Source organism: Chiloscyllium plagiosum, chromosome 7 (genome assembly GCF_004010195.1).
Source record: "Chiloscyllium plagiosum isolate BGI_BamShark_2017 chromosome 7, ASM401019v2, whole genome shotgun sequence".
NCBI classification, from domain to species: Eukaryota; Metazoa; Chordata; class Chondrichthyes; order Orectolobiformes; family Hemiscylliidae; genus Chiloscyllium; species Chiloscyllium plagiosum.
This window is the reverse complement of record NC_057716.1, coordinates 102,655,011-102,680,118: the sequence shown is the minus strand read 5'-3', so window position 1 is coordinate 102,680,118 and position 25,108 is coordinate 102,655,011. Positions and strand designations below refer to the sequence as shown.

Below are 25,108 nucleotides of genomic sequence, written 5' to 3'. Positions count from 1 at the left end.
CACAACCTCAGATCATTCCCTTTCCAGGCAATTAAGTAATTTTGAAGTATAATTTTAATGTTGTAGGAAGCCAGACTCCCGAGACAGTAATGATCATTTTGTGTTGATTGAGAGGGGTATATGTCTAAGCATAGCTTTTAGAAGTTAGAAATTTGCATTGGAGCAAATTCTTGAAACAGCACATTGAACAGGAAGTATCAGATCAAAAAAGCCTCTAGCAAAGATAAAGTCACCATTGTCTTACCAGACCATAGGGCTTTTTGTGCATTAGAAATAGCTGGTTGTAGTTTTACCTGAAGGTTACCATGCCTCGGGCGAGGGGAGAAGGTGAGAAGGAGAGACCTTCACGGTAATCTCAGCCAGTGCTAGAATTGGCCCCATATCATTAGTGTTACTCCATATTGTAACCCAGCTGTTCAGTAGGGTACATGGAGCCTAAGTGCACAGATTACAGTACGCGTGTAGATGGAGTATGTGGTACCTGAGGTAGCAAAGGATTTATATAGCTCACCTTGAAAGATCTTGTGAAAAGCTTTGACCTGAATGGATTTTGTTCCTCAATCAATGTTGTTGGAATGCACTCCACGTCAGTCCTGGCTAAAGTACAAGAGACAGAATAGCCATTCACAGCCTTTATCGGTCCCTCCCTTAAATAGGTTAGTGCTGGCACATACATCAAAAAGCCAAGTGTAAATGACTTCACTATCAGTGACACCATCAAGGTATATTTTTAACACTTCTAATCAGAAAGGTTATATTATGACGATTGCAGACTTTGTTAACCCTCTTGCAACCACGTCATATTTTTTATGGTTGCCTCTGCTCATACACATTGTTTACCACGTATTCCATTTGATTTGATTTATTATTGCCACATGTACTGAGATACAGTGAAAAGTATTGTTTTGCATGCTATACAGGAAAATCATACCTTAGAAAGGTACATCAGGATAATAGAAAAGAATGCAGCATACAGTGTCACAGCTACAGAGAAGGTGCAGAGAAAGATCAACTCTAATATATGAGAGATCCATTCATAAGTCTGATAACAGCGGGGAAGAAGCTATTCTTGAATCTGTTGGGACATGTTTTCAAACTATTGTATCTTCTGCCCGATGGAAGAGGTTGGAGGAGAGTATAACTGGTGTGGGAGGGGTCTTCGATGAAGTTGGCTGCTTTCCCAAGGAAGTGGGAAGTGTAACCGTAGTCAATGGAAGGAAGGCTGGTTTTCATGATGCACTGTATGGAATGAGCTATCAGAGGAAGTGGTTAGAGGCTGATACAATTACAACATTTAAAAGGCATCTGGTTGGGCGCAGGAGCAGAAGGGTTTAGAGGGATAAATGCTGGCAAATGGGACTGGATTAATTCAGGATATCTAGTCAGCATGGGCAAGTGGACCAAAGGATCTGTTCCTGTGCCATACATCTCTGTGACTTTATGACTCTGACTGGAGAAGGTTGACAGGAGGCAATAAGATGTTCAAAATCATGGAGGGCTCTGGGTAGAGTAGGTAAACAAGATTGTTTCCAAGGATGGGAAGCATGGGAGACTGCGATTGAAGACTGCGCGCGGGTGCTGCCAGGGAATGTTCTAGAGGCAGCAGGAGGAGATTGGAGGTGGCAACGCCAGCAGCAATGATGGCATCAGGGCCCAACTCAGGAAGAGCGAGCAGTGAAGGACCTCCTCCCGGTATCTGCGCAGGGCGTTGAGAACAGGCAGCTGAGATGTCCTGGAGAGTGAGCTTGAGGCCTGAGCAAGTACTCATCAAAGATTGTAGAACCTTTAACTTTATTTCTTTATTTTTCTAGCTTATATCAATAAGGACTTTAATGTTAGCTATTACCTTATTTCTTTATTTTTGTACTTATTCTATGAAGGTCTGTAATGCTTAACTTTTTAACTTTGCTTCTTTTGCTACTTTGTACCTAAGGTTTTTGTACCTGGGTACCTTTGTACCTAAAATGGCACTGTAGACACTTTTCACTGTACTCCTGTACTTCTGTACTAGAGTACATGTGACAATAAAATCAAATCTAAATCTAAAGCATTGACAACAAGAGAGCACAGAGCTAAAATAATTGGTTTTATTACTCCATGAGATGTGTGTGTCACTGGCAAAACTAGAATTTGTTGCTGATCCCTAATTGTTCCTGAACTGAGTGCTTGCTGGGCCATTTCAGAGAGTGGTTAAGCAGTGACTGTGTTGGGGAGGTGATGGCCTATGATATTATTGTCAGACTAAAAATCACACAACACCAGGTTTTAGTCCAACAGGTTTAATTGGAAGCACTAGCTTTCCAAGCGCTGCTCCTTCATCAGGTGGTTGTGATGAAGGAGCGTCGCTCCGAAAGCTAGTGCTTCCAATTAAACCTGTTGGACTATAACCTGGTGTTGTGTGAATTTTAGCTTTGTACACCCCAGTCCAACACTGGCATCTCCAAATCATTGTCAGACTATTTATCTAAGTTAGAAGTCACACGACACCAGGTTAGAATTCAATAGATTTATTTGAAATCACACACTTTTTGAGCGCTGCCCCTTCACCAGGTGACTTCTGGAACCTCCACATTATAGTTCTTTGTGCAGTTAGGGATGGGTACTGGTCTAGCAAGTGACATCTGCGTCCTGTGAATGGATGAGAATGCAAACATTGCTGTGGGTCTGGAGTCACATGTAGACATGGCAAGGACAGCAGATTTCCTTCCCTAAAAGACACTAGTGAACCAGACGGGTTTTTACAACAGGCAGTGGTAACGTGATAGTCACACTCTTAATATCACTTTATTCATCGATTTAAATTTACATTTAAGTTCCATCAGATACCATAGTAGGCATCGAACCCTGACTCCAGACATTAGCTGGTCTTCTCGATTACTAGTCCAGCGGAAATACCGCTATGAAATGAAAGGTTAGGATCAGGAATGCATCGCCTGAGAATGTGCAAAAGTTAATTGAGACACTTAGGAGGAAATTGGATTATTATCTGTAAAGGAAGAAAGCTCCGTGCTTCAGGAGGAATTGGAAAGTGAGGTAAATTGTTCCTACAGAAAGTCAGCATGGGCATGATGGGCTGAATGGTCTCCTTCTGTGCTGGAACAGTTTTGTCATTCTATGAACAACAGGAGGAGCGGCATTGAGTAACGATTGCCAGTCTGTGACTTCCTCACAATATCTTCACTTTACCTTCCCTGAGTTGAAGCTGCCTTATCTCTTATCACGGTGATCCAAATCAATAGCTTGTCCAACAAAACTACATTGTGAAATGAAACATAAAACTTTGGAAATACACAATCGATGACTCAGCAGCTACTACAGAAAGGGTACGTCAACAGTTTGTGCATAGACCATTAATCTGAACTCAGTTCTGATGAGGAATCTCAGTTTGGAACATTAATCTGTCTTTGTGTCAGATGTTCCTAGAAAGAGAGAAATAGCATGTAGTTATTCCATTTTCACAACCTCAGCTTATTCCAAGTCACTTCTGAGCCAGTGTTAACGATGATCGCTGCAACAAGGCAGTCAGTGTGTGCACAGCAAGATCCCACAAATACCAGCACATGTTTTGACCAGTTATTTTAGTTATAGGATCAAAATATTGTCCAGGGCCCAAAAGAAAACCACCCCTTCCTTCTTCAAAATATTATGATGTGGCTGTGCCCCTAGACATTAGCTGGTCTTCTCGATTACTAGTCCAACGGAAATGCCACTATGAAACAAGAGGTTAGGATTGGGAATGCCTCGCCTGAGAATATGGAAAAGTTAATTGAGACATTTAGGAGGAAATTGATTATTATCTGTAAAGGAAGAAAGCTCCGTGCTTCAGGAGGAAGTTGGAGAGTGAGGTAAATTGGACTGGAGTTGATAGAGTCAGAAGTCGCACAATGCCAGGTTATAGCCCAACAGGTTTATTTAAAATCACAAGCTTTTGGAGTGCTGCCTCATCATCGGGTGAAGTGCAGGGAGGTGCACAGGCACAGAATGCAGTAAAACTCACACTATTTGTACCTATCTGTTGACACACTTAATTACGTGGAATTATCTTGCCATTATCTCTCTGCCTTTTTATTGTGTGCCCGTGCGCCTCTCTCCTCTTCACCTGATGAAGGAGCAGCGCTCCGAAAGCTTGTGATTTTAAAGAAACCTCTTAGACTGTACCTGGTGTCGTGTGACTTCAGATTTCAAAATATTACAGTGGGAACATTCATTTCTCTCTCAGAGGGCCTTGGTATACTATTCTATCTGAGAGACAGCACCTTCAACAATCCAGCACTCCCTCAATGCTGCTGGAGGAATGCTAGCCCTGGGTTAAGTCTCTGGAATGGGAAGACTAGTACTGACTTCAAACTGACGGGGCAGCATTTGACTCTGAATAGACTCATGGAAAATATCAATAAATAGGACAACAATCTGCAGTAGGAAGCAACTTAGCTATGAGCATTCCATCAAAGCACTATCCAACTAAGCACCACCGGTCTACTGAAAGGTCATTTCAAATGCTGTAAATATCAGGAAAGATTTGAAGAAAAAAGTTCCATTGTTTGGTGAGGAATGCTTGGGGGCACCCACTCATCATTTTCTTCGCAATAAACAAGTTAGTTACAATGTGCTGCAACATGATTTATACCAGAGACAGGAAACATTTGCTAAGCAGTATTTGAAAAAAAAACTGAGGTCTTTATAAGCCTTTATGGATTTGGGGTGACACAGTGGTTCAGTGGTTAGCACTGATTCCTCACAGCACCAGGGACCCAGGTTCGATTCCAATCTCGGGCAACCGTCTGTGTGGAGTTTACACATTCTCCCCCTGTCTGTGTGGGTTTGCTCCGGTTTCCTCCCACAATCCAAAGATGTGCAGATTGGGTGAATTGGCCATGCTAAATTGTTCATAGTGTTCAGGGTTGTGTGGGTTAGGTGCATTAGCCAGAGGTCGGTGTGGACTTGTTGGGCCCAAATGGCCTGTTTCCACGCTGTAGGGATTCAATGATGATGATAGGATCACAAGTTCCACCCTTTGAAGATACCCAACATGTGGACTGCAACGGTTCAAGAAGGCAGTGCTCAAGGGCCAACTAGGGATGGGCAATCAATGCTGGCCTAGCCAGAGGCTCCATGTCCCATGAACAAATGGAAAAAAAACTCTCTATATGTCAAGGGCTTGCATTTAAATAGCACCATTAACACAATAAGATGTCTCAATGTGCTTCATGGGAGTAATTATCAATTCAACGCTGAGGCATGAAAGAAGGTTTTAAGGCAGATGATGAGAAACCTGGTAAAAGAGGTAGTTTTAAGAAGTGGCTTAAAGGAGGAGAATTAGAGAGATAATGAAGCAGAGCATTTTTAAAGATAAGGCGTAATGCAGATGCTGGAGATTAGAGTCAAGAGTGTGGTGTTGGAAAAGCACAGCACAATAGAGAAAAAGACATTTAAACCTGCAAGGGAATCTGAAAATAACTGAAGCTGAGGAATTTACTGAATTTAATGGAGAACATAATGGGATACAACACAGACTGAAATCTTCACATCCAATGGTTGTCACCCTCAGGAATCAAAAACAAAATAAATTACAGATGCAACATTCAAGGGTTTCTTATAATCAAAAAATAAACCTCTGGACTGAAAATGCCAATCCATCATTTAACACAGGAAGGAAGGAGGGAGAATTCAGGAAACTACAGATCTGTCAGTCAGTTTCATTTTAGATGTATGGAACTTATCCTTAGGAAACATTATTGGTCAGAGTATTGAGTACAGGAGTTGGGAGGTCACGTTGCGGCTGTACAGGGCATGGTTAGGCCATGTTTGGAATATTGCGTGCAATTCTGGTCTCCTTCCTATTGGAAGGATGTTGTGAAACTTGAAAGGGTTTGGAAAAGATTTACAAGTATGTTGCCAGGGTTGGAGGATTTGAGCAATAGGGAGAGACTGAACAGGCTGGGGCTGTTTTCCCTGGAGTCTTGGAGGCTGAGGGGTGACCTTATAAAAGTTTATAAAATCATGAGGGCATGGATAGGATAAATAAGCAAGGTCTTTTCCCCAGGATGGTTTAGGGTGAGAAGGGAAATATATAAAAGGGACCTAAGGGGCAACTTTTCATGCAGAGGGTGGTACGTGTATGGGATGAGCTGCCAGAGGAGGTGGTGGAGGCTGGTACAATTACAGCATTAAAAGACGTCTGGATGGGTATATGACTAGGAAGGGTTTGGAGGGATATGGGCTGGGTGCTGGCAGGTAGGACTAGATTGGGTTGGGATATCTGGTCGGCAAGAACGAGTTGGGCTGAAGGGTCTGTTTCCGTGCTGTACATCTCTATGACTCTATGACTCTATGAGGTCAGACAGCATCCGAGGAGCAGGAAAATCGATGTTTCGGGCAAAAGCCCTTCATCAGGAATCAGGATGTGAATATTTTCAAAGATATTACCAAAGCTCCTACCAATGAAGGCACAACTACTAATGATGGAAAGAAGGAACTCTGGGATTTACAAGCGATATAGTTCACATGGAATATAGGGAGAACTAGCCATTTGGATACAAAATTGGCTCAAGGCTAGGAGCAGAGGGTGGTGGGAGAGGGTTACTTTTCAGACTGGAGGCCTGTGACCAGCAGTGTGCCGCAAGGATTGGTGCTGGGTCCACTGCTTTTCATCATTTATATAAATGATTTGGATGTGAATATAGGAGATATGGTTAGTAAATTTGCAGATGACACCTAAATTGGAGATGTGGTGAACAGCAAAGAAGTAAAATGGTACCTTGATCAGATGGGCCAATAGACCGAGGAATGGCAAATGGAGTTTAATTTAGATAAATGTGAGGTATTACATTTCAGTAGGACAGATCAAGGCAACACTTAAATACTTAATGATAGGTTTTGGGAATGTTGCCGAACAAAGAGAATTTGGAGTGCAGGTTCACAGTTTCTTGAAAGTGGAATCGCAGGTGGACATTGTAGTGAAGAAGGTGTTTGGTATGCTTGCCTTTATTGGTCAGTGCACTGAGTATAGGAGTTGGTGGGGGGGTCATGTTGAGGCTGGGACTAGACTTATTTAGGATATCTGGTTGGCATGGACAAATTGGATTGTTTCCATGCTGTAGATCTCTATGACTCACTAACTCTAAGCACCTCCAATTAAAGGTGTTCAGAGATCTCAGAGCACTGCAGAGATAGAAAGGGCCAAAAGCCACTGATGGCATTTGAAAACGAGGGTGTGAATTTTACGCTAAGTAAACTATAGCCCGCTTTACCTTTGCCTTTCATGGGTAGACCAGAAAGAGAGGCGACCAATATTAAATGGTTCCCCAAAGAATCCAATAGAGAATTCAGATGAAACTTTACCAGAGAGTGGTGAAAATGTAGAACTTGCTCTAACAGAGGGTGGTTGAGGTAAACAGTACAGACACATTTAAGGGGAAATTGGATACACATGAAAGAAAGAGAGATAGGAATTGAGGCTGAAATGAGAAAGAATGGGAAGAGACTCAAACTCAGCGTGATTCCTGGCCTGGACTGGTTTTCTTGATGAATAGTTTGTGAAATAACTCCACAGAGGCTGGTATCCCATCACCAGGTCACCCTCTTTATTTACAAATGCATGGTGCAAAACACTGACCCAGCTAGCTCAGAGCCTGCTCCTAGACTGAACAGAACCCCTGACGCTCCTGTTTATATTATTATAAAAAATTACAAAACAGTTTACAAAAAAAATTTAACATTTACAGCTGTACACAAGAGATAGCAATTTTACAAGGGAGAGGAGCAGCAAAGCCATGCCCCAAACCCTACCGTTCAACCAGTTTACAGGAAAATGAGGACAAACCTCAAATCCCAGTTTCAAATAAGGACAGCGACAATGACATTTGTACATGAGACAATCCTGTTACATACAAGTGTTGCAGACAATACAGACCCAGCAAGCCCCCATCCCTCCCACCTTCCGGCCACTCTAAGGCAGCCTGCCCCTACGCACCTTCCGGCTCTCGGTCCACCCCATGCCCCTTCCAGTTCTCGGTCCGCCCTGGCACACCTTTCGACCACCTCTAGAACAGCCCACCCCGGTACCCGCCCAGGATGACAGCGCTGAGGACAGCTACCGCCTTCCTGCTCTCAGTCTGCCCCTACGTACCATTGGGCTCTCACCCAACCCAATGCCCCATCCGGCCAGTGGGCTACCCTGATACACCTACGCTCCTGTTTATATCTGTCAGCCAGGGCTCCATGATTGGACTAGATTAACAGTCCCAATTAGGGAACTCATATTCCCGGCGGTCCACCCGGCTGACCTCATTCCAATCATAACATCGTGCATGGTAAATTCTAAACAATTGTATAACACTAGCCACAATTTGTTCAGGGCAAAGGAAACCATAAGAGACTTTGGGCTCTGCCCTCAGCAAGACAAACTGAACACACAATCTGACCCCTCATCATTAGCTCTAGACTATGATAGTTGCATTTGAAAGAAAACTCAATAAGTGCATTGGTTCCTAATTCTTCAGTGAAGTGCCCATGAACATTGTGGGTAAGGGTACCGAGGGTTACGGGTTAAAGGCAGGAAGGTGGAGTTGAGGATTATCAGATCAACTACAATCTCATTGAATGGTGGAGCAGATTCAACGGGCTGAATGGCTTACATCTGTTCCTACATTTGTTCCTCTATTTTATGGTCATCATCTTAATCTTAATTAGTATCCCTCTGTAGGGTTTTTTCTATACTAGAATTTAATTCGTTTTGTCCAATCGGACACATGCGTATATTCTGAAGATATTGATTCTGAACAAGTTTTTCCTTTGAATAAGAGTTGATCTTTGTCAAAATGGTTCAAGTGCTTTCCTCTGCCGGCCAATCTTCGGGTCAAATTCCAGATTGATTGTTCCAAGTCCCACTGTAATCCTAATAAATGGCAGTCGGCAGCAAAGGCAAAATTGGGATATCATCACTGCATTCAGCTAAATCTTTCATTCAGCATGAATCTTCCTCTAACTAACAGATAAGCTGACATCTTGTGCAGTTTGGTTTTATTACCTACATTGATTTGATTTGATATATTGTAGTCACATGTACCTAAGTATAGTGAAAAGTTTTGTTTTGCGAGCAGTGCAGGCAGATCATAGCAAAAAAGATCATAGGGATCATAGGGTGCTTTGACAGAGTGAGGCATACAAAGTCAATTTTTACAGACTTAGAATTAAGGTTTAAAAGTGTGGAGAGGTTGTAAGAAATGTGGGAATAAGATCTGCTGTAGAGAGCTTGCCAAGAGTCGCCCAGTGTCAGTGCCATCTTGAATCAGGCTGCGAGTGTGAGTTAATAACAGCACAGCGAGAGGTAAGGGCGTATCTGAGACAGCAGAATGCAAATGGGGCAATAGGTATGGCTCCTTAAATAGTGAAATCAAAGGATTGAGAAAGAGGGTGAGAGAGTTCAGAAATGGAAGCCAGGTTGCAGTGGGTGAAGGCAAACATCAAATCAAGAGTAGAAAGTGAAATTAATAGGTGGAGAGAGCTAGGATTCAGAAACAGAGCAAAAAGAGAGAGAAAGGAAAGTTAAGCAACAAGTGATGGAACAGAGAACCTAGGCTCCATGCTTAGAAGGACAAGGGCAGCAGACGTATGGGAACACCATTACTTACAATTGGATGTTGCTGGCTGGGCAACTATTTGTTGCCATTGAGAAGTAGGTGGTCAGCTGCCTTCTTGAACCACTGCAGTCTGTGTTCTGTGGGTAAACTCATCATGTTATTTGGGAGAGACTTGCAGGATCTTGACTCAGAGATAGTGAAGGAATGGCGATATATTTCCAAGTCAGGATGGTGAGTGGCTTGGAGTAAAAATGCAGTCGGTGGTGTTCCCATATATCTGCTGCTCTTGTCCTTCTGGATGGAAATGAATGTGGATTTGAAACAGGATTGGGGGGATACTGTAGTGCATCTTGTGGATGGTACACACTGCTGTCACTCAGCATCAGTGATGGAGTGAGTGGATGGGGTGCCAATCAAGTGGGCTGCTTTGTCCTGAATAGTGTTAACTTTCTTGAGTGTTGTTGGAGCTGCACCCATCCAGGCAAGTGAGGAGTATTCCATCACACTCCTGACTTGTGCCTTGTGGATGGTGGTCAGGAACTGGCCAGTCAGGAGAAAAGTTAGTCGCTACAGTATTCCCAGTCTTTGACCTGTTCACATAACCACAGTATTTATATGGTAAATCCAGTTCAGTTTCTGATCAATGGTAACCTCTAGTAGGCAAATGTTACTTACCACATTTTTGCCCAAGCCTGCCTTGTTACATTTAGACATGAACTGCTTCCATGTTTGAGGAGTTATGAATGATGCTGAACATTGTGCAACCATCAGCAAACACCCCCACTTCTGCCCTTATGCTGGAGGGAAGGTCATTGATGAAGCAGCTGAAGGTGGTTGGGCCTAGGACACTACCCTGAGGAGCTCCTGCAGAGATGTCCTGGAGCTGAGAAGACTGTCCTTCAGAAACCACAACCATCTTCCAATGTGCCAGGTATGACCCAACCACTGGAGAGTTTTCCTCCTTATACCCATTGATTCCAGTATTGCCAGGGCCTCCTGATGCCACACTCATTCAAAGGCAGCCTTGATGTCAAGGGCTGTCACACTCACCTCACCTCTAGAATTCAGCTCTTTTGTCCATATGTCAACCAAGATTTTAATGAAGTCAGGAGCTGAATGGCCCTGGTGGAACCCAAACTGGGTGTCACTGAGCTGATTATTGCTGAGCAGGTGCTGCTTGATAACGCTGTTGATGACACCTTCCACCACTTTACTGATGATCGAGAGCTGTCTGATTGGGCGGTAACTGGCTGAGTTGTATTTGTCCTGTTTTTCTGTGGACAGGACATACCTAGTCAATTTTCCACATTGTCGGGTAGATGTCAGTGTTGTAACTTGGTTGGGGGAGCATCAGGTTCTGGAGCACGAGTCTTCAGCTCTTTTATCAGAATGCTGTCAAGACCTGTGGCTGGTTGCAAATCCGTGTCGCCAACTATTTCTCAGGATATCACGTGGAGTGATTTGAATTGGCTGAAAAACTGATAGCTGTGATGCTGGGGACCTCCTAAGGTTGTGTATGGTGTTATGTAAATGCAACCTCTTCCTGTGGTATTCCTTCTCCTGGGCAGTGACACCTTTGTTCAAACAGGACCAACAGGATGTCAGGGGAACATTCCAGGGTACCCTTCCACACAAAAAATTCTGGATTACAGCATCTTTCATTCTATGAAACTAATTTTGTTCCAGAAATGCAACATGAAGTCATCCGGCAGAAAACATCTTGTACTTTTCAAATCAAATATTTATAACATTATACATATTTTATAAGAACAGTAAATTACAGGTCAGCACAAGTCCTGCTGTGGATGTTGCAAACTGTAATGGGTTTTTCTCTAAACCCTGACCAGCTTCCATTGGTTTCTACCAGATTGTGTCTGTATTTAAATTCTCAGCAGCGTTAAAGAAGGAGGGAAAATGGGATTAGATTAGGCTGGGACATCTGGTCGAGTTGGACCGAAGGGTCTGTTTCCGTGCTGTACATCTCTATGACTCTATGACTACAGATACTAACCGATGAGGAGCTGTCAATATATGCTAGCTGATTCTTAGCTCGTTGGCTAGGCTCTTCCCTCAACCTAAGACTCATAATGGTCTGAATATGTCTTTAAAAATTGCCCCTTTTCCGTCCCAAAGTGGAGTTACTTCCAGTGTCCTACCATCATGTCTTTTCTAACCAACGTCATTGAAAATTATGAGGAGGCAATGGCTTAGATTTATTATTGCTAGACCGGTAATCCAGGGACCCGCTGACCTTTTCCAGCAATTTCTGCTTTTGTTTTGGACTTAGATAATGGTCTGGGGACCTGGGTTCCAATCCTGCTACAGCAAATGGTGAATATTGAATTCAATAAAGAGTCTAATGATAATAAAACCATTGCCAGTTGCCATGGGGAGAGAAGAAGACATTTTGATTTGATTTAAGCTTTATTGTCATGAGTACTCAAGTACAAGAGTACAGTGGAACGTGTACAATGTCCTGTCACGTATGGCGCCATTTTAGGTACAAAGGTACCTAGGTACAAAACGTAAATGCAAAGTAGTAAGATAGAGAAACAATATTAAAAATAAAGCATTAACATTGTTCTTAGTATAAACAGAAAATAAAGAAATAAAGCTGAAAGTTGCCTTTTAGGGAAGGAAACTGCCATCCTTCCCCAGTCAGGTCTACATGTGACTCCAGACCCACAGTAATGTGGGTAACTCTTATCCACACTCTGGCCTAGCCAATGACATCCACTTGAATGAATAAAAAAGACAATTATCTGGTTGTCATCATCATATTCGTGTGTCTGCGGAAGCTTGCTGTCTCCAAATTGGGTGCATGACTCCCTTATATGGGCTGGCATGGTGGCTCAGTGGTTAGCACCACTGCCTCACAGTGCCAGGGACCCAGATTCAATTCCAGCCTCAGGCGACTGCATGTGTGAAGTTTACACATTCTCCCCGATCTGCTTGGGTTTCCTCCCACACTCTAAAGATTAGGGAGGATTGGCTATGCTGAATTGCCCCATAATGTCGAGGGATGTGCAGACTAACTGGGTTAACCATGGGTATAGGGTAGGAGAGTGGGTGTAGGGTATAGGGTAGGAGAGTGGGTGTTGGTGGGATTCTCTTCAGAAGTTTGGTGTGGACGTGATGGGTTGAATGGCCTGCTTCCACACTGTAGAGATTCTATGATATTTCAACAGCAATTGACTGTAATACTCTTTGAAGTTGTGAAAGGCTATATATAAATACAAATCTAGGGCTGTTGTAGTACTGTCCCTACCTCTGGGTCAGAAAGTCTGTGTTCAAGCTCCACCTGTACCAGGCTAATATGTGTTGATTCTAAATGTTTACAAATGGAAGTCGTTATTGATGTTAGTTAATAATACGATGGTTTCAAGGTATGGCTGTTTCTTTCAGCTATAATGAGAATGATGTGATAAATTCAGAAAAGGACGTTTTGTAAAATCCAGATCTGATGAATGGTATTAATCTCATACAAATCTTAATTAATACACAACAACAGGAGGCTATTCATTCCATTGCTCACTTGTCTCATTCCTTGGGTGAGGGTGTTATCTATGAAGGTTGAGCCTGCCCCCACTGGAGTTTAGAAGAATGAGAGACAACATTATTGAAATGTGTAAGACCCCAAGGAGAGTTTATTTAGGGTGAACACTGGGAGGATGCTTCCTCCAATGGGTACGATTAGTGCTGGGGGAGGGGTCACAATTTAAAAAGAAGGGCTATCCATTTTATGACAGAAACGTTTGAAATTTTGATCCTCAGCGAGTTGTCAGACTGTTCACTTCCGCAGAAAGTAGTGAGCGCTGGGCCATTGAATTAATTCAAGATGTGGAGGCGCCAGTTTCGGACTGGGGTGGACAAGGTCAGAAATCACACGACACCAGGTTATGGTCCAACAGGTTTATTTGGAATCACAAGCTTTCGTTGCGCTGCTCCTTAATTCAAGGCTGAGTTGGATTGATTTTCAGTAAACAAAGCCACCAAAGTGAGCAGAGGAAAAGAGTTGAGATGAAACACCACCCAGACCAGCCATGAATTTACTGAATGGTCAAACTGCTTGAAGAGTTGAATGGCCTAATGCTGTTCTGAAGTCTCTCATAACTCCCCAACTCTTCTGAGAAAAAATTCAGCTGGTCTTAATCCCCAGCCGCGTCTCCATGCTCTCGAAGGGTTTTCTCCATTGAATATGATTTGTTTGGTGAAGCTAACTTGCCAACAGTGATTGCTCCTTGATGCTGTATGCATGTTCCTTGATGATTCCTGTCAAAGCCTGCTTAACATAAAATCAATTTTCAATAAAGTTCTACTTTGTTTAACACTTATTTCTCTAAAGACATACAGTCAGTTCTTCAGTAACGTGATGGTTGAGTTCTTGTACAACTCCACATTGTAGAAAAAAGCACACCTTAGAAACAGCACTTTAAGTGTTGGCGATGTAATTGTGTTACAGCCAACAGACAAGTTAATAGATCATGCTTTAGAAACAGTGTCCCCAATTCGTCAATCATGTTATAGTGAATTCACATTGATAAAACACGCGTTACAGCAGAATGACCTGTGTCCTCTTTCATTAAAATTGTAACATTGTTATTTGGTGCTCTGAGTTTCTGCATTGATACTTCTGGCTGTCTGCACCCACTATTCTATCAGGCAATACATTCTAAATCCTAAAGGTAAATACGGAAAGGATGTTTCCCCTGTGGGGTAGTCTAGGATAAAATCATGAATCACACGGATAGGATAAATAGACAAAGTCTTTTCCCTGGGGTGGGAAAGTCCAGAATTAGAGGGCATAGGTTAGGTTGAGAAGGGAAAGATTTGAAAGGGATCTAAGGGACAACTTTTTCACGCAGAGGGTGGTGCATGTATGGAGTAAGCTGCTAGAGGAAGTGGTGGAGGCTGGTACAATTACAGCATTTCAAAGGCATCTGGATGGCTATATGACTAGGAAGGGCTTAGAGGGATATGGGCCAATTGCTGAGAAATGGGACTAGATTAATTTAGGATATCTGGTCGGCATGGACAAGTTGGACCGAAGGGTCTGTTTCCGTGCTGTACATCTCTATGACCCAGTCATGGTTTTAGGATAAGTGGTAGCAGCTTTAAAACTGGACTGAGGAGGAATTACTCCTCTCAAAGCGTTGTGAATCTGTTGAATTCACTGCCCCAAAGTGAGGTAGATGCCAGGGTACTGAATAAATTTAAGGAGGAGATAAACAGAATTTTAAATAGTAATGAGTTAAAGAGTTTTAGGGAGCAGGCAGAAAAGTGGAGTTGAGGCTGAGATGGTGAGATCAGCCATGATCGTATTAAATGGCAGAGCAGACTTAGAGTCATAGAGACATAGAGATGTACAGCATGGAAACAGACCCTTCGGTCCAACCCGTCCATGCCAACCAGATATCCCAACCCAATCTAGTCCCACCTGCCAGCACCCGGCCCATATCCTTCCAAACCCTTCTCATTCATATACCCATCCAAATGCCTCTTAAATGTTGATATTGTACCAGCCTCCACCACTTCTTCTGGCAGTTCATTCCATACACGTACCACCATCTGTGTGAAAAAGTTGCCCCTTAGGTCTCTTTTATATCTTTCTCCACTCACCCTAAACCTATGCCCTCTAGCTCTGGACTCCCCAACCCAAGCAAAAAGACCTATCCTATCCATGCCCCTCATAATTTTGTAAACCTCTATAAAGTCACCCCTCAGCCTCCGACACTCCAGGGAAAAATAGCCCCAGCCTGTTCAGCCTCTCCTTATAGCTCAAATCCTCCAACCCTGGCAACATCCTTGTAAATCTTTTCTGAACCCTTTCAAGTTTCACAACATCCTTCCGATAGGAAGGAGACCAGAATTGCATGCAATATTCCAACAGTGGCCTAACCCATGTCCTGTACCGCCACAACGTGACCTCCCAACTCCTGTACTCAATACTCTGACCAATAAAGAAAAGCATACCAAACGTATTACGTCCTTGTGTGAAAGTGCATGTAAGTGCTTTACCCTATGTTGCCTCAGATTCTTTCACCAATATCTTGAGATGCATGTCTTGTCATTGTAGCCCCTTTGCTCACTAAAAATAAGTTCTCTCTGTATTATTCGTATATATTTGGTCTCAAATGGTCCATGTGTAATGAGTCTCAAAACTGTCATCTGGGAGACAAGCCAAAGTGGAAACTGCCCATGACTTATCACTAATTTACTGTAACCCTGAGAGATGACACAACTTTCCTGGGTTGCATAAATTGGAAAGATGTTACTCTGATGTGGGAAGGGGGTCATGTCCTGAGGCTGGGTAAGGCACACCGCTGGGGTAGAATTGAGGGACCATTTATGGTGTAAGACCTGGCTTTTTGACATCCTGTACTTGGATTTGGAATTTAATTGACTCCTTTCCTCCCCTAATGACAATAAAGTCTTGCCTTTTTACAGCTCATTCCATAGGACATCCCAAAATGGTTTGCACCCAATGAAAGCAATTTTTGAAATGTTGCCACTTTTGTAATATAGCCAATTTGCTCACAGTGTGGTCCCACAAGAAGAGCCACATGTTGGTGATGGGCATTACAGAGAGATTGCAGCAGCATCAGATGTGTCACACTTAGAAATAAGAGACCCACGCAGAGATCTGGTGGAAGAATTTCATGAACAGGATAGATAGAGTTGTGTTAAGGACCAGGCCAGACCCCCTCAAAACATTTCAAGAAAGTAGCCCTTGCCCTAAGTTTGCTGGTTGTTTTAAGAAGGTGCAGAGTGGATATTCCGGGATTGATGCAACTGGCCTAACCACTCAGTTTTAATCAAAACAGAATTTATTTACAAGATTACCAAATGAAACACCAACAAAAGAGAACAGAATACTTAACCTATCCAAAAATCCAACAGATTATCCCAACTTTAATGGTGCTGTACCCAATACTTGCAACAATCCCCATGAACACCCCTTGGTACAAAAGGTAAAATCAAATACAGGGTCTTACAAGAGAGAGGTCAGGGAAAGGGAGGATCAGCATGGATCTGCTTCTTTGGCTCCAGCAACTTTTTCAACACTACTGCTAAAACCAAACCAAACCAGAGGAAAAGCTGAGCTGGGAGAACTGGCCACTCCCCTTTCATTGTACAAGTGTTTTTTTTAAACTTGAAAGCCTTTTTTTTCTGAGGCAGTACCTGTTAGCTATATTCAAATTGGCCCTAAGACCCTTCAAGCCTAGACCTCCCGGAGTCTCTGGGTTTATGAACCCTCTGAAAAAAATACCAAGGGCAACATAACTTTGTTAAAGGAGCAGCATCATCACACTAAATAGGGAGAAAGTGTTCCTGCTCATTTAGGAACAAGAACAAGAGGGGCATGGATTTATACTGGTCAGAAAAGAAACAAGGGTGAAATGAAGGAGAATCTTTTTCACTCAGTGGGCAGATAGAGTATGGAATGTACTGCCTGGGATTGTTGAGGAGTCAGGTTCAATTGAGGCATTCAAGAGGGCTATGGGCGGTTATCTGGATAAAAATAATGTTCAAGGGTATGAAGGAAAACCTGGAGATTTGGCACTGTGCAATTGTACTTATTTAATGAACTGGCACAAATACAGTGGGCTAAATGGCTTCCTTCTACACCAGAATGAATCTGTAATTCTTGAATGAATTGTTAAATCAAGACTCCCATCTGAATTTCTAATTTAGTGATGTTGATTGAAGGATGAAAAGACTTGTTCAATTCATGGTATGGCCCTGGGTAGTGTTGTAGAACAGAGAGACCTAGGTGTTCAGGTACATAATTCTTTGAAATTTGCATCACAAGTAAACAGGGTGTTTAAGGTGTTTAGCGCTCTTGCCTTCATTGCTCAGTCCTTTGATTAGAGGAGTTGGGATGTCATGTTGAGATTGTATAGGACGTTTGTTGAGGCGTCTTCTGGAATACAGTGCGCAGTTCCGGTTGCCCAGTTATAGGAGGGATATTATTAAACTGGAGAGGGCTCAGAAAGGATTTACCAGGATGTTGCCAGGAATGGAGGGTTTGTGATATAAAAATACACTGGAAAGGCTGTGACTTATACAGCTTTATAAAATCATGAGGGGCTTAGATAAGGTTAATGGCAAGGGTCTTTTCCCTAGGTTGGAGGAGTTCAAAACTAGGGGGAGTATCTTTAAGGTGACAGCAGAAAGATTTAAAAGTACACGAGAGCCAACATTTTTACACAGAGCATGGTTAGTGTGTGGAATGAACTGTCAGAGGAAGTGGTGGGCAAGGTACAATTACAATGTTTAAAAGACATTATGTTTATGACTAGGAAAGGTTGGAGGGAAATGGGCCGAGCACTGGCAGGTGGGATTAGTTTAGTCTGGGAATGTGGTCGGCATGGAATGGTTGGACCGAAGGGTCAGTTTCTGTGCTGTATGACTCCATACATCAGGATAATCTCTCTTGGCTGTCCATCTAAATAGCGCCACAGGACTGTTTACTTCCACCTGAAAGATGCCACATCTGAGAATGAAGTATTCCCACCACAGAGTTTCCCTTTATTTCTGTGCTGAAGCCTCTAGAGTGTACTTGGAATGCATATTCTTTTGATACAGAAATGAGATTGCTATCTTCTAGATAGCAGCTGACGCAAGTATTATGATACTTTATTTATGAAAATTCATTAAATGATCCTTTAGATTGCTACATTGAGAGCTACAAATTGAATTTGACTTGCTATTAATAGACATCAGGAAGCATGGTACATTCAAATCCTTCATCAAGTCAATCTTTCAAAAATACCAATGACCATGAATCACTGAAGACAGACGCCACAACTTTGAGAGTGTGGAGACTGCGGTTGTGTTTATATTTTTTCGTGCAAAACCTCTGTGAGTTTCGTTTGTTGAGGTTATCATCAGAATGGAGAAGATTATGACCAGAAATATGAGAGGTTACAGATGGAGATTTGTGTTTTCAAACTCTTATTGATTGGAAAAGTAGTAGCAGAACAGAAGACCCAGGTTTGGAGATATTGGTTAAGAAAGAACTTGAATACAAGAATCTTGACCCGAGCACAATGTGAAGAGAAAAAAGAGCGGCTAGTGGACCAGTTTTCTGCCAGTCAGCCAGAAAATTCTGGATTCAAGCCATTCTTTAGGACTTTGCACATAGATTCAAACTGAAACTTGGGCGCCGTAAAGAAGAAGTGCTGCACTGTCATGAGTGGTATTGATTGAGTTATGCTTTAAACTGAAGCTTTATCTCTTTGTTCATGCACATACAATAAAAGAATAAGGTGTTCTTCCATTATCACATTCCCATCATATATTAAAAATGTAAGGTTAGATGCAACAGGTAAAGCAACAGCCATAATAATATTGAAGAAAGAGAGGGAAAGAGACAATTGGGGTGGAAAGAAAAGTTGGGGTTTAGAGAGGTTGGTCAGTTAAAGGATGAGTCTAGGGGATGGCAGTGAGTGATAAGTGTTAGGCTCTGTACTGAGTTACACCTCACCTCTCTCTTGCACTCTCACTCTCTCTTTCTCTCTTTTTTTCTCTCTCTGTCTCTCTCTCTCTCTCTCACTCTCTCTCAGGAACCTGCTACAATCTTCAGATTACTAGCTATGCCTTCAGCCTTGTCCCCTCCAGCATTTTCTTCCTTCTCTGTATCGCCCTCTGTCTCGTGTCCGTTAAGAATGTCCTTAAAGGACACTAAATAAATGGTCACCCATAAGACCGTAAGATGTAGGAGGAGATGTTGGCCATTCAGCCCATCAAGCCCATTCAATAAGGTCATGGACAATCTGATAATTCTCAACACCTGCCTTTCCCTTGAATACCTTTCTGATTCAATATCTGTCTTCCTCTGTATTCCTACAGCCCTCTGCAGTAAAGAGGTTCAAAGGATGTTGGGATTCATGGGTGAGCACCCCCCCCCTCCGCTGCCAAATCCCACTGTTTTGTAGCTCTCTGCATCTTTAATGCATTTAAATAATACCCAGCTCCTCCATTCCTTCTGCCAAAATGCAGCCCAGCATCAAATTGTGTTTGACAATGCTCCTGTGAAGTGTATTGGGATGTTTTATCATGCAAAAGGCTCTATATAAATGCATGCTGTTGTTGATACAGCGTTGGTAGGGGGAAAGGTCAAATTTTTGTTGTCCTGCTGACAGTGGCTTGACTTGAGAATGACATCTCAGCGTCAGGATCTCTGCTATGTGGACCTGGTAAAAGCCTTTTTATTTAATGTATTGACAGGATGAGGGCACCACTGGCCAGGCAGCATTTATTGCCCATCTTTAATTGGCCAGAGGGAAGTTATGAGTCAACCACATTGCTGTGGATCTGGAGTCATTTATAGGTCTGATCAGGTAAGGGTGGCAATTTCCTTCCCTAAAGGACATTAGTGCACCAGATGGGTTCCCCGCAGTCATTGACAATGGTTCGTGGTCATCATTAGACTCTCATTTATTGAATTCAAATTCTACCATCTACCATGACTGAATTTCAACCCGAGTTACCTGGGTCTCTGGATTAACACCTAGTGATCATACAATTAGGCATTGCCTGCCACATGATTTTGCTTAACATGGGGTCATTGTGGTGTCATGAAGGCCATTAGGAGATTGGACAGAAATTTCCAGAATCATAAGATGGCTGGACAACATGGTTAGGGAGAAACTGTCTCCATTTCGACACAGATTGAGAACTAGAGGGCACAGTTTGAAACTGTTTTGCAAAACAAGCAAACACAAAGTGAAAAAGAAACCTTTTTCACACAGTAAATAAAGAGTGGGGAGTTGATGACTTGTTGGCGTTAGCATTAGCTTGTTAATCTAGTGACCCATGTAAGGTTTTGCAATCCTAGCTTCAAATCCCAATTTGAATTCAATTTTTTAAAAATCTGGACTTTAGGATTGAATGCAACCATTGTTGTTGTAAAAACCCATCTGGTTCACTAATGCCCATTAGGGAAGGAAACTGCTCTCTTTGCCTAGTCTGGCTGACATGTGACTCCAGACCCACAGTTCTGTGTGGAAAGTAAGGATGATGCCACATCCAATTGAATAAATTAACAAAAATATAGCAGTTAGGTTCTGTAATGGACTGCTGATAGAGATTGGCACTCTGAATAATAACAATGTCCAAGTTAGGGGGAAAAGGCAAGAGTTTGTCAGTAAGTGAAAATACTCAGAGTTGGTGTGGCTCAGTGGTTAGCACCAGTGCCTTACAATGCCAGGAACCTGGGTGCAATTCCTGCATTTGGGTAACTCTGTATGGAGTGTGTACGTTCTTCCTTGTGCCTGCATGGGTTTCCTCCGGGTGCTCTGGTTTCCTCCCACAGTCCAAAGGTGTGCAGGTCAGGTGCTTTGGTCATGCTAAATTGTGTGTAGTGTCTAGGAATATGCAGGGTCTATGGATAAAATGTGGGGATAGAGTGGACTGTGGGTCTAGGTCGGATGCTCTTTGGAGGGGTGGTGCTGACTGAATGGCCTCTTTTCAAATTGTCAGGATTCCCATCCTTATGTGCCAAGTGTTTTGCTCTGCCATTAAGGGACTTGGAGGGCTCAACCCCTTGTGCCCTCTGTGTTGGGAAATCCTAGCAGGAGTGAGGCTCTCTTGATGCTGCTAGTTCCACAAGCCTCTCTATCATGTCATAGTAGTAACCCACAGAGCGGTCAGACATTAACACAGAGGTGAAGGCGTTGATATGATTCACATCCCTTTCCACCCCCTGCTCTGTCAGCATCGATGGTACACTGTCAAAGTCTGACTGACTTCTTTGGACACTGTCAACCCACATTCCATTCCCAAATGCGTTGGGTAGATATGACCTCCTTCCTGTTAGCACAGACGCTTGGCTTGTGGAGTTTCAAAGACAGACTGTAATATTTAGGTGTTACCTGACTGAGGTGTGATCTCATATTAAATCACAAGGTGACAGCAATAAAACTGAAGTGTGATGGTTCACATTTTAGGTGGTAAACACGAGGCTATTGAGTTCAATAAGGTGTCAGTGACTCAGTCTATATTGTTCAAGGTTTAATGGAAGTGTAATATATTGTGGAACATATTTTTACAACGTTTATTACGTTTGTGTTATGTGGAATTAAGGTGATAATGGATGCAGGTGTTCAAGTGGGCTCGCAAAGTTGGGAAACGTTTACATGACACAGACGGATAAATCTGCTAATTGCTTGACAGCAGTCACAAAGTGCATTGTCACTCGCTTACATCCTTATCCAATTCAGTATCACACTGGCAAAGATAAGCACAGTAGGGAAATCAAGAGCACTGTTCCTTCTATCACATCAGTGACTGCATTCCATTGTACACATTCGTACATTTTTAGAATGTTGCATCATCTTTGAAATGGAAGAAAGCTCAGTAGGTTTATACCTTCCATCGTATTGCCCCTATCACACTCCCTGCAGGACTAATATGACTGTTCAGCAGAATGGAAACGTTGGCTGCTGTCATCAGATCTGGCAGTGTTGGTGGAGAGAGATGCAATTGTTACGGTTTCAGCTTAGTGACATTTGGTCAGAATTGGAAGAGGGGAAAGATATCAAAGATCAGGAATGTGATGACAAATTCTCCACTTGTCTGGACAAGTGCAACTCCAATAACACTCAAGAAGCACAACCACAATTTCTAAATAACTTTTAACATAATGAAATATCCCAAGGCATTTCACTGGAGAAATATGTTCCATTGTACAATAGATACTTTCAGAATCAACTGATAATCAATAAAAGGAAGTAAGTATGACACTGAGCAACAGAGGAGATATTAGGTCAGGTGACCACCAGGTTGGAAAATGAAATTGGTTCTCTAGGACATTATAAAGGAAAGAAAGGGGCTCAGGTAGAGGCCCCAAAAATTATTCCTGAAGAAGGGCTAATGCCCGAAACGTCGATTCTCCTGTTCCCTAGATGCTGCCTGACCTGCTGCGCTTCTCCAGCAACACATTTCCATCTCTGATCTCCAGCATCTGCAGACCTCACTTTCTCTTTTCGCCCCAAAAATTATGACAGGCATAGATTGGGTGGATAGTCAGAGGCTTTTTCCCAGGGTAGAAAGGTTAACTACAATGGGCAGCATGGTGGCTCAGTGGTTAGCACTGCCGCATCACAGCACCAGGGACCCGGGTTCAATTCCAGCCTCGGGCGACTGTCTGTATGGAGTCTGCACATTCTCTCTGTGTCTGTGTGGGTTTTCTCCAGGTGCTTTGGTTTCCTTCCACAATGCAAAGATGTGCAGGTCAGGTGACTTGGTCACGCTAAATTGTCCATAGTGTTCAGGGATGTGTAGGCTATGTACATTAGTCAGGGGTAAATGTAGGGGAATAGGTCTGGGTGAGTTACTCTTCGGAGGATTGGTGTGAACTTGTTGGCTGAAGGATCTGTTTCCACACTGTAGGGATTCTATGACAAGAGGACACAAGTTCAAGGTGGGGGACGGGGAGAAGTGTGGGGAAAGTGTTTCACACAGAGGGAGGTGGTTCCCTGGAACACACTGCCAGTGGAGGTGGTGGAAGCACTCACATTAGCAATGCTTAAGGCTTATCTTGATAGACACATGTTTGGAAGGTGAACAGAGGGATATAAACTGCATATGGGCAATAAGTAGCAGGTCTAAATAAGGACTAGGAATAAGCACAGGCTTGGTAGGCCGAAGGCCTGTTCCTGTGCTGTATTGAGTTGTAATTATTTAGGAAGAAAAGTAGAGAGGTAGAGATTTAAGGAGGGAATTCTAGATTTTAAAGTCAGGCTGATAATACAGCCATGAATGTTGAAGCAAATAAACTCAGGAATATTTGAGGCCGGAGTTAGGCAAGTACAGAGATCTCATAACATTGTAGAGCTCAAGGGGATGACAGAGATTGCCAGAGGTAAAACCATAGTAGCATTTGAAATGAAGGATTGGATAACTTTTTTAAGAAATAGAAAATGAAACAAAAGTACTGCACATGTTGGACATCTGAAATTAAAGCAGAAAGTGTTGGAGAAACTTAGCAGGTCAATAAAGCCATAAAACCACAACATGTAGGAACAGACAAAGGCCATTCAGCCCATCACGTCTGCTTTCCCTTTCAATGAGATGGTGGCTGATCTGATTATCCTCAACTCCACTTCCCTGCCTTTTCCTTATAACCCTTGATTTTCCTGACTGATTAAAAATCTCTCAGTCTTGAATATACTTAATAGCTTCAAGAGCCCTCTGTTATAAAGAATTCTATGGATTCACTACCTTCTGAGTCAAAAATATGCTCTCCAACTCTGTTCTAACTGGGTGATCCTTTATTCTGAGGTGATGTTCCCTGGTCCTAAACTGTCCCACAACAACCCCACTTGTACTTACCCTGTCAAACCCCATTAGAATCTGATATGTTTCAGTATGGTCACCTCTCCTTCTTTGAAACTTTAATGAGTACAAGCTCAAGTTACGCAATCCCCTACTCATAAAAAAATCTCTCTGTACAGGGGTCAACCGAGTGAACATTCTCTGAAATGTCTCCAGAGCTAGTCTATCATTCCTTAGATATGGGACCCAAAACTGTTCGCAGTATTCCAGCTGTAGTCTGACTGGTGTCCTATATAATTTGAGCAAAGCCTTGCCATTTATATACTCCACTCCCTTTGGAACTTGGTCTGGTAACATCTGTGGAGAGAGAAATAAAGTTAACTTTTCAAGTCTGATATGGCACTTCTTTGGAATTGAGTTACTGACTCCACTCTGGACACCTTATTATAGGAAGGATAAAAGTGCTGTGAAGAAAGTCCAAGGGAGATTTACAAGACACAAAAACAGAAATTGCTGGAAAACCTCAGCAGGTCTGGCAGTGTCTGTGGAGAGAAATTAGAGTGAGCATTTCGGGTCAAGTGGCCCTTTCTCAGAATTGATGGTAGGTAGGATTATATGGTTTGTATGCAGGAGATAGGGTGGGGAGAGGGGTAAGGAATAAACGATAGAGCCCAAAGGGAGAGAAAAGAACAGTTAGACAAAGGAGTGGATAATGATCTGGCTTGGAGGTTGGATAGCTATTCATGGGGACTGTTAGTGGCTAACAATGGTTTGTGTGTAATAACAGACAGTGATAACAAGGCCGGGTGTGTGCGAGACGGCACCTAAAGTTTTTGAACTCAATATTGAGTCCAGAAGGCTGTCGGGTTCCCAAGCGGAAAATGAGGTGCTGTTCTTCCAGCCTGTACTGAGCTTCGCTGAGACCGAGATGTTGGCCAGGGAACAGGGTGGGGTGTTAAAGTGACAGGCAAATGGAAGCTCAGGGTCTTTGTGGTGGGCAGAACGTAGGTGCTCTGCGAGGTGTTCCCCCGGCCTAACCTTTGTTTCCCCAGTGTAGAGGAGACCACATTGTGAGCAGCGAATGCTGTACAGATTTACAAGACTGTTGCCAGGGCTCAGAAACTGCAACTATGAAGAAAGATTGGATAGGCTCAAGTTGTTTTTCTTAGAACACAGGAGGCTAACGGTTGACTTAATTGAGATGGACAAAACAATGAGGGGCCAAGAGAGAGTGGATGTTGGGG

The 25,108-nt window shown here is 42.9% G+C and overlaps 2 protein-coding genes across 2 annotated transcripts in view; one reads left to right on the top strand and one right to left on the bottom strand.

Annotated features, from left to right (window-relative positions):
* The window catches only part of LOC122551807 (indian hedgehog protein-like), a 77,501-nt gene that overhangs the window by 35,685 nt on the left and 16,708 nt on the right, over nt 1–25,108 (top strand). The window lies entirely within an intron of this gene.
* Nucleotides 13,658–25,108, bottom strand: part of slc23a3 (solute carrier family 23 member 3) — a 130,245-nt gene continuing 118,794 nt past the window's right edge. Inside the window, exon 12 of the mRNA XM_043694285.1 lies at nt 13,658–13,863. Within this exon, the coding sequence (XP_043550220.1) occupies nt 13,730–13,863 (134 nt within the window). The 3' untranslated portion in view covers nt 13,658–13,729. The remainder of the gene's footprint in view (nt 13,864–25,108) is intronic.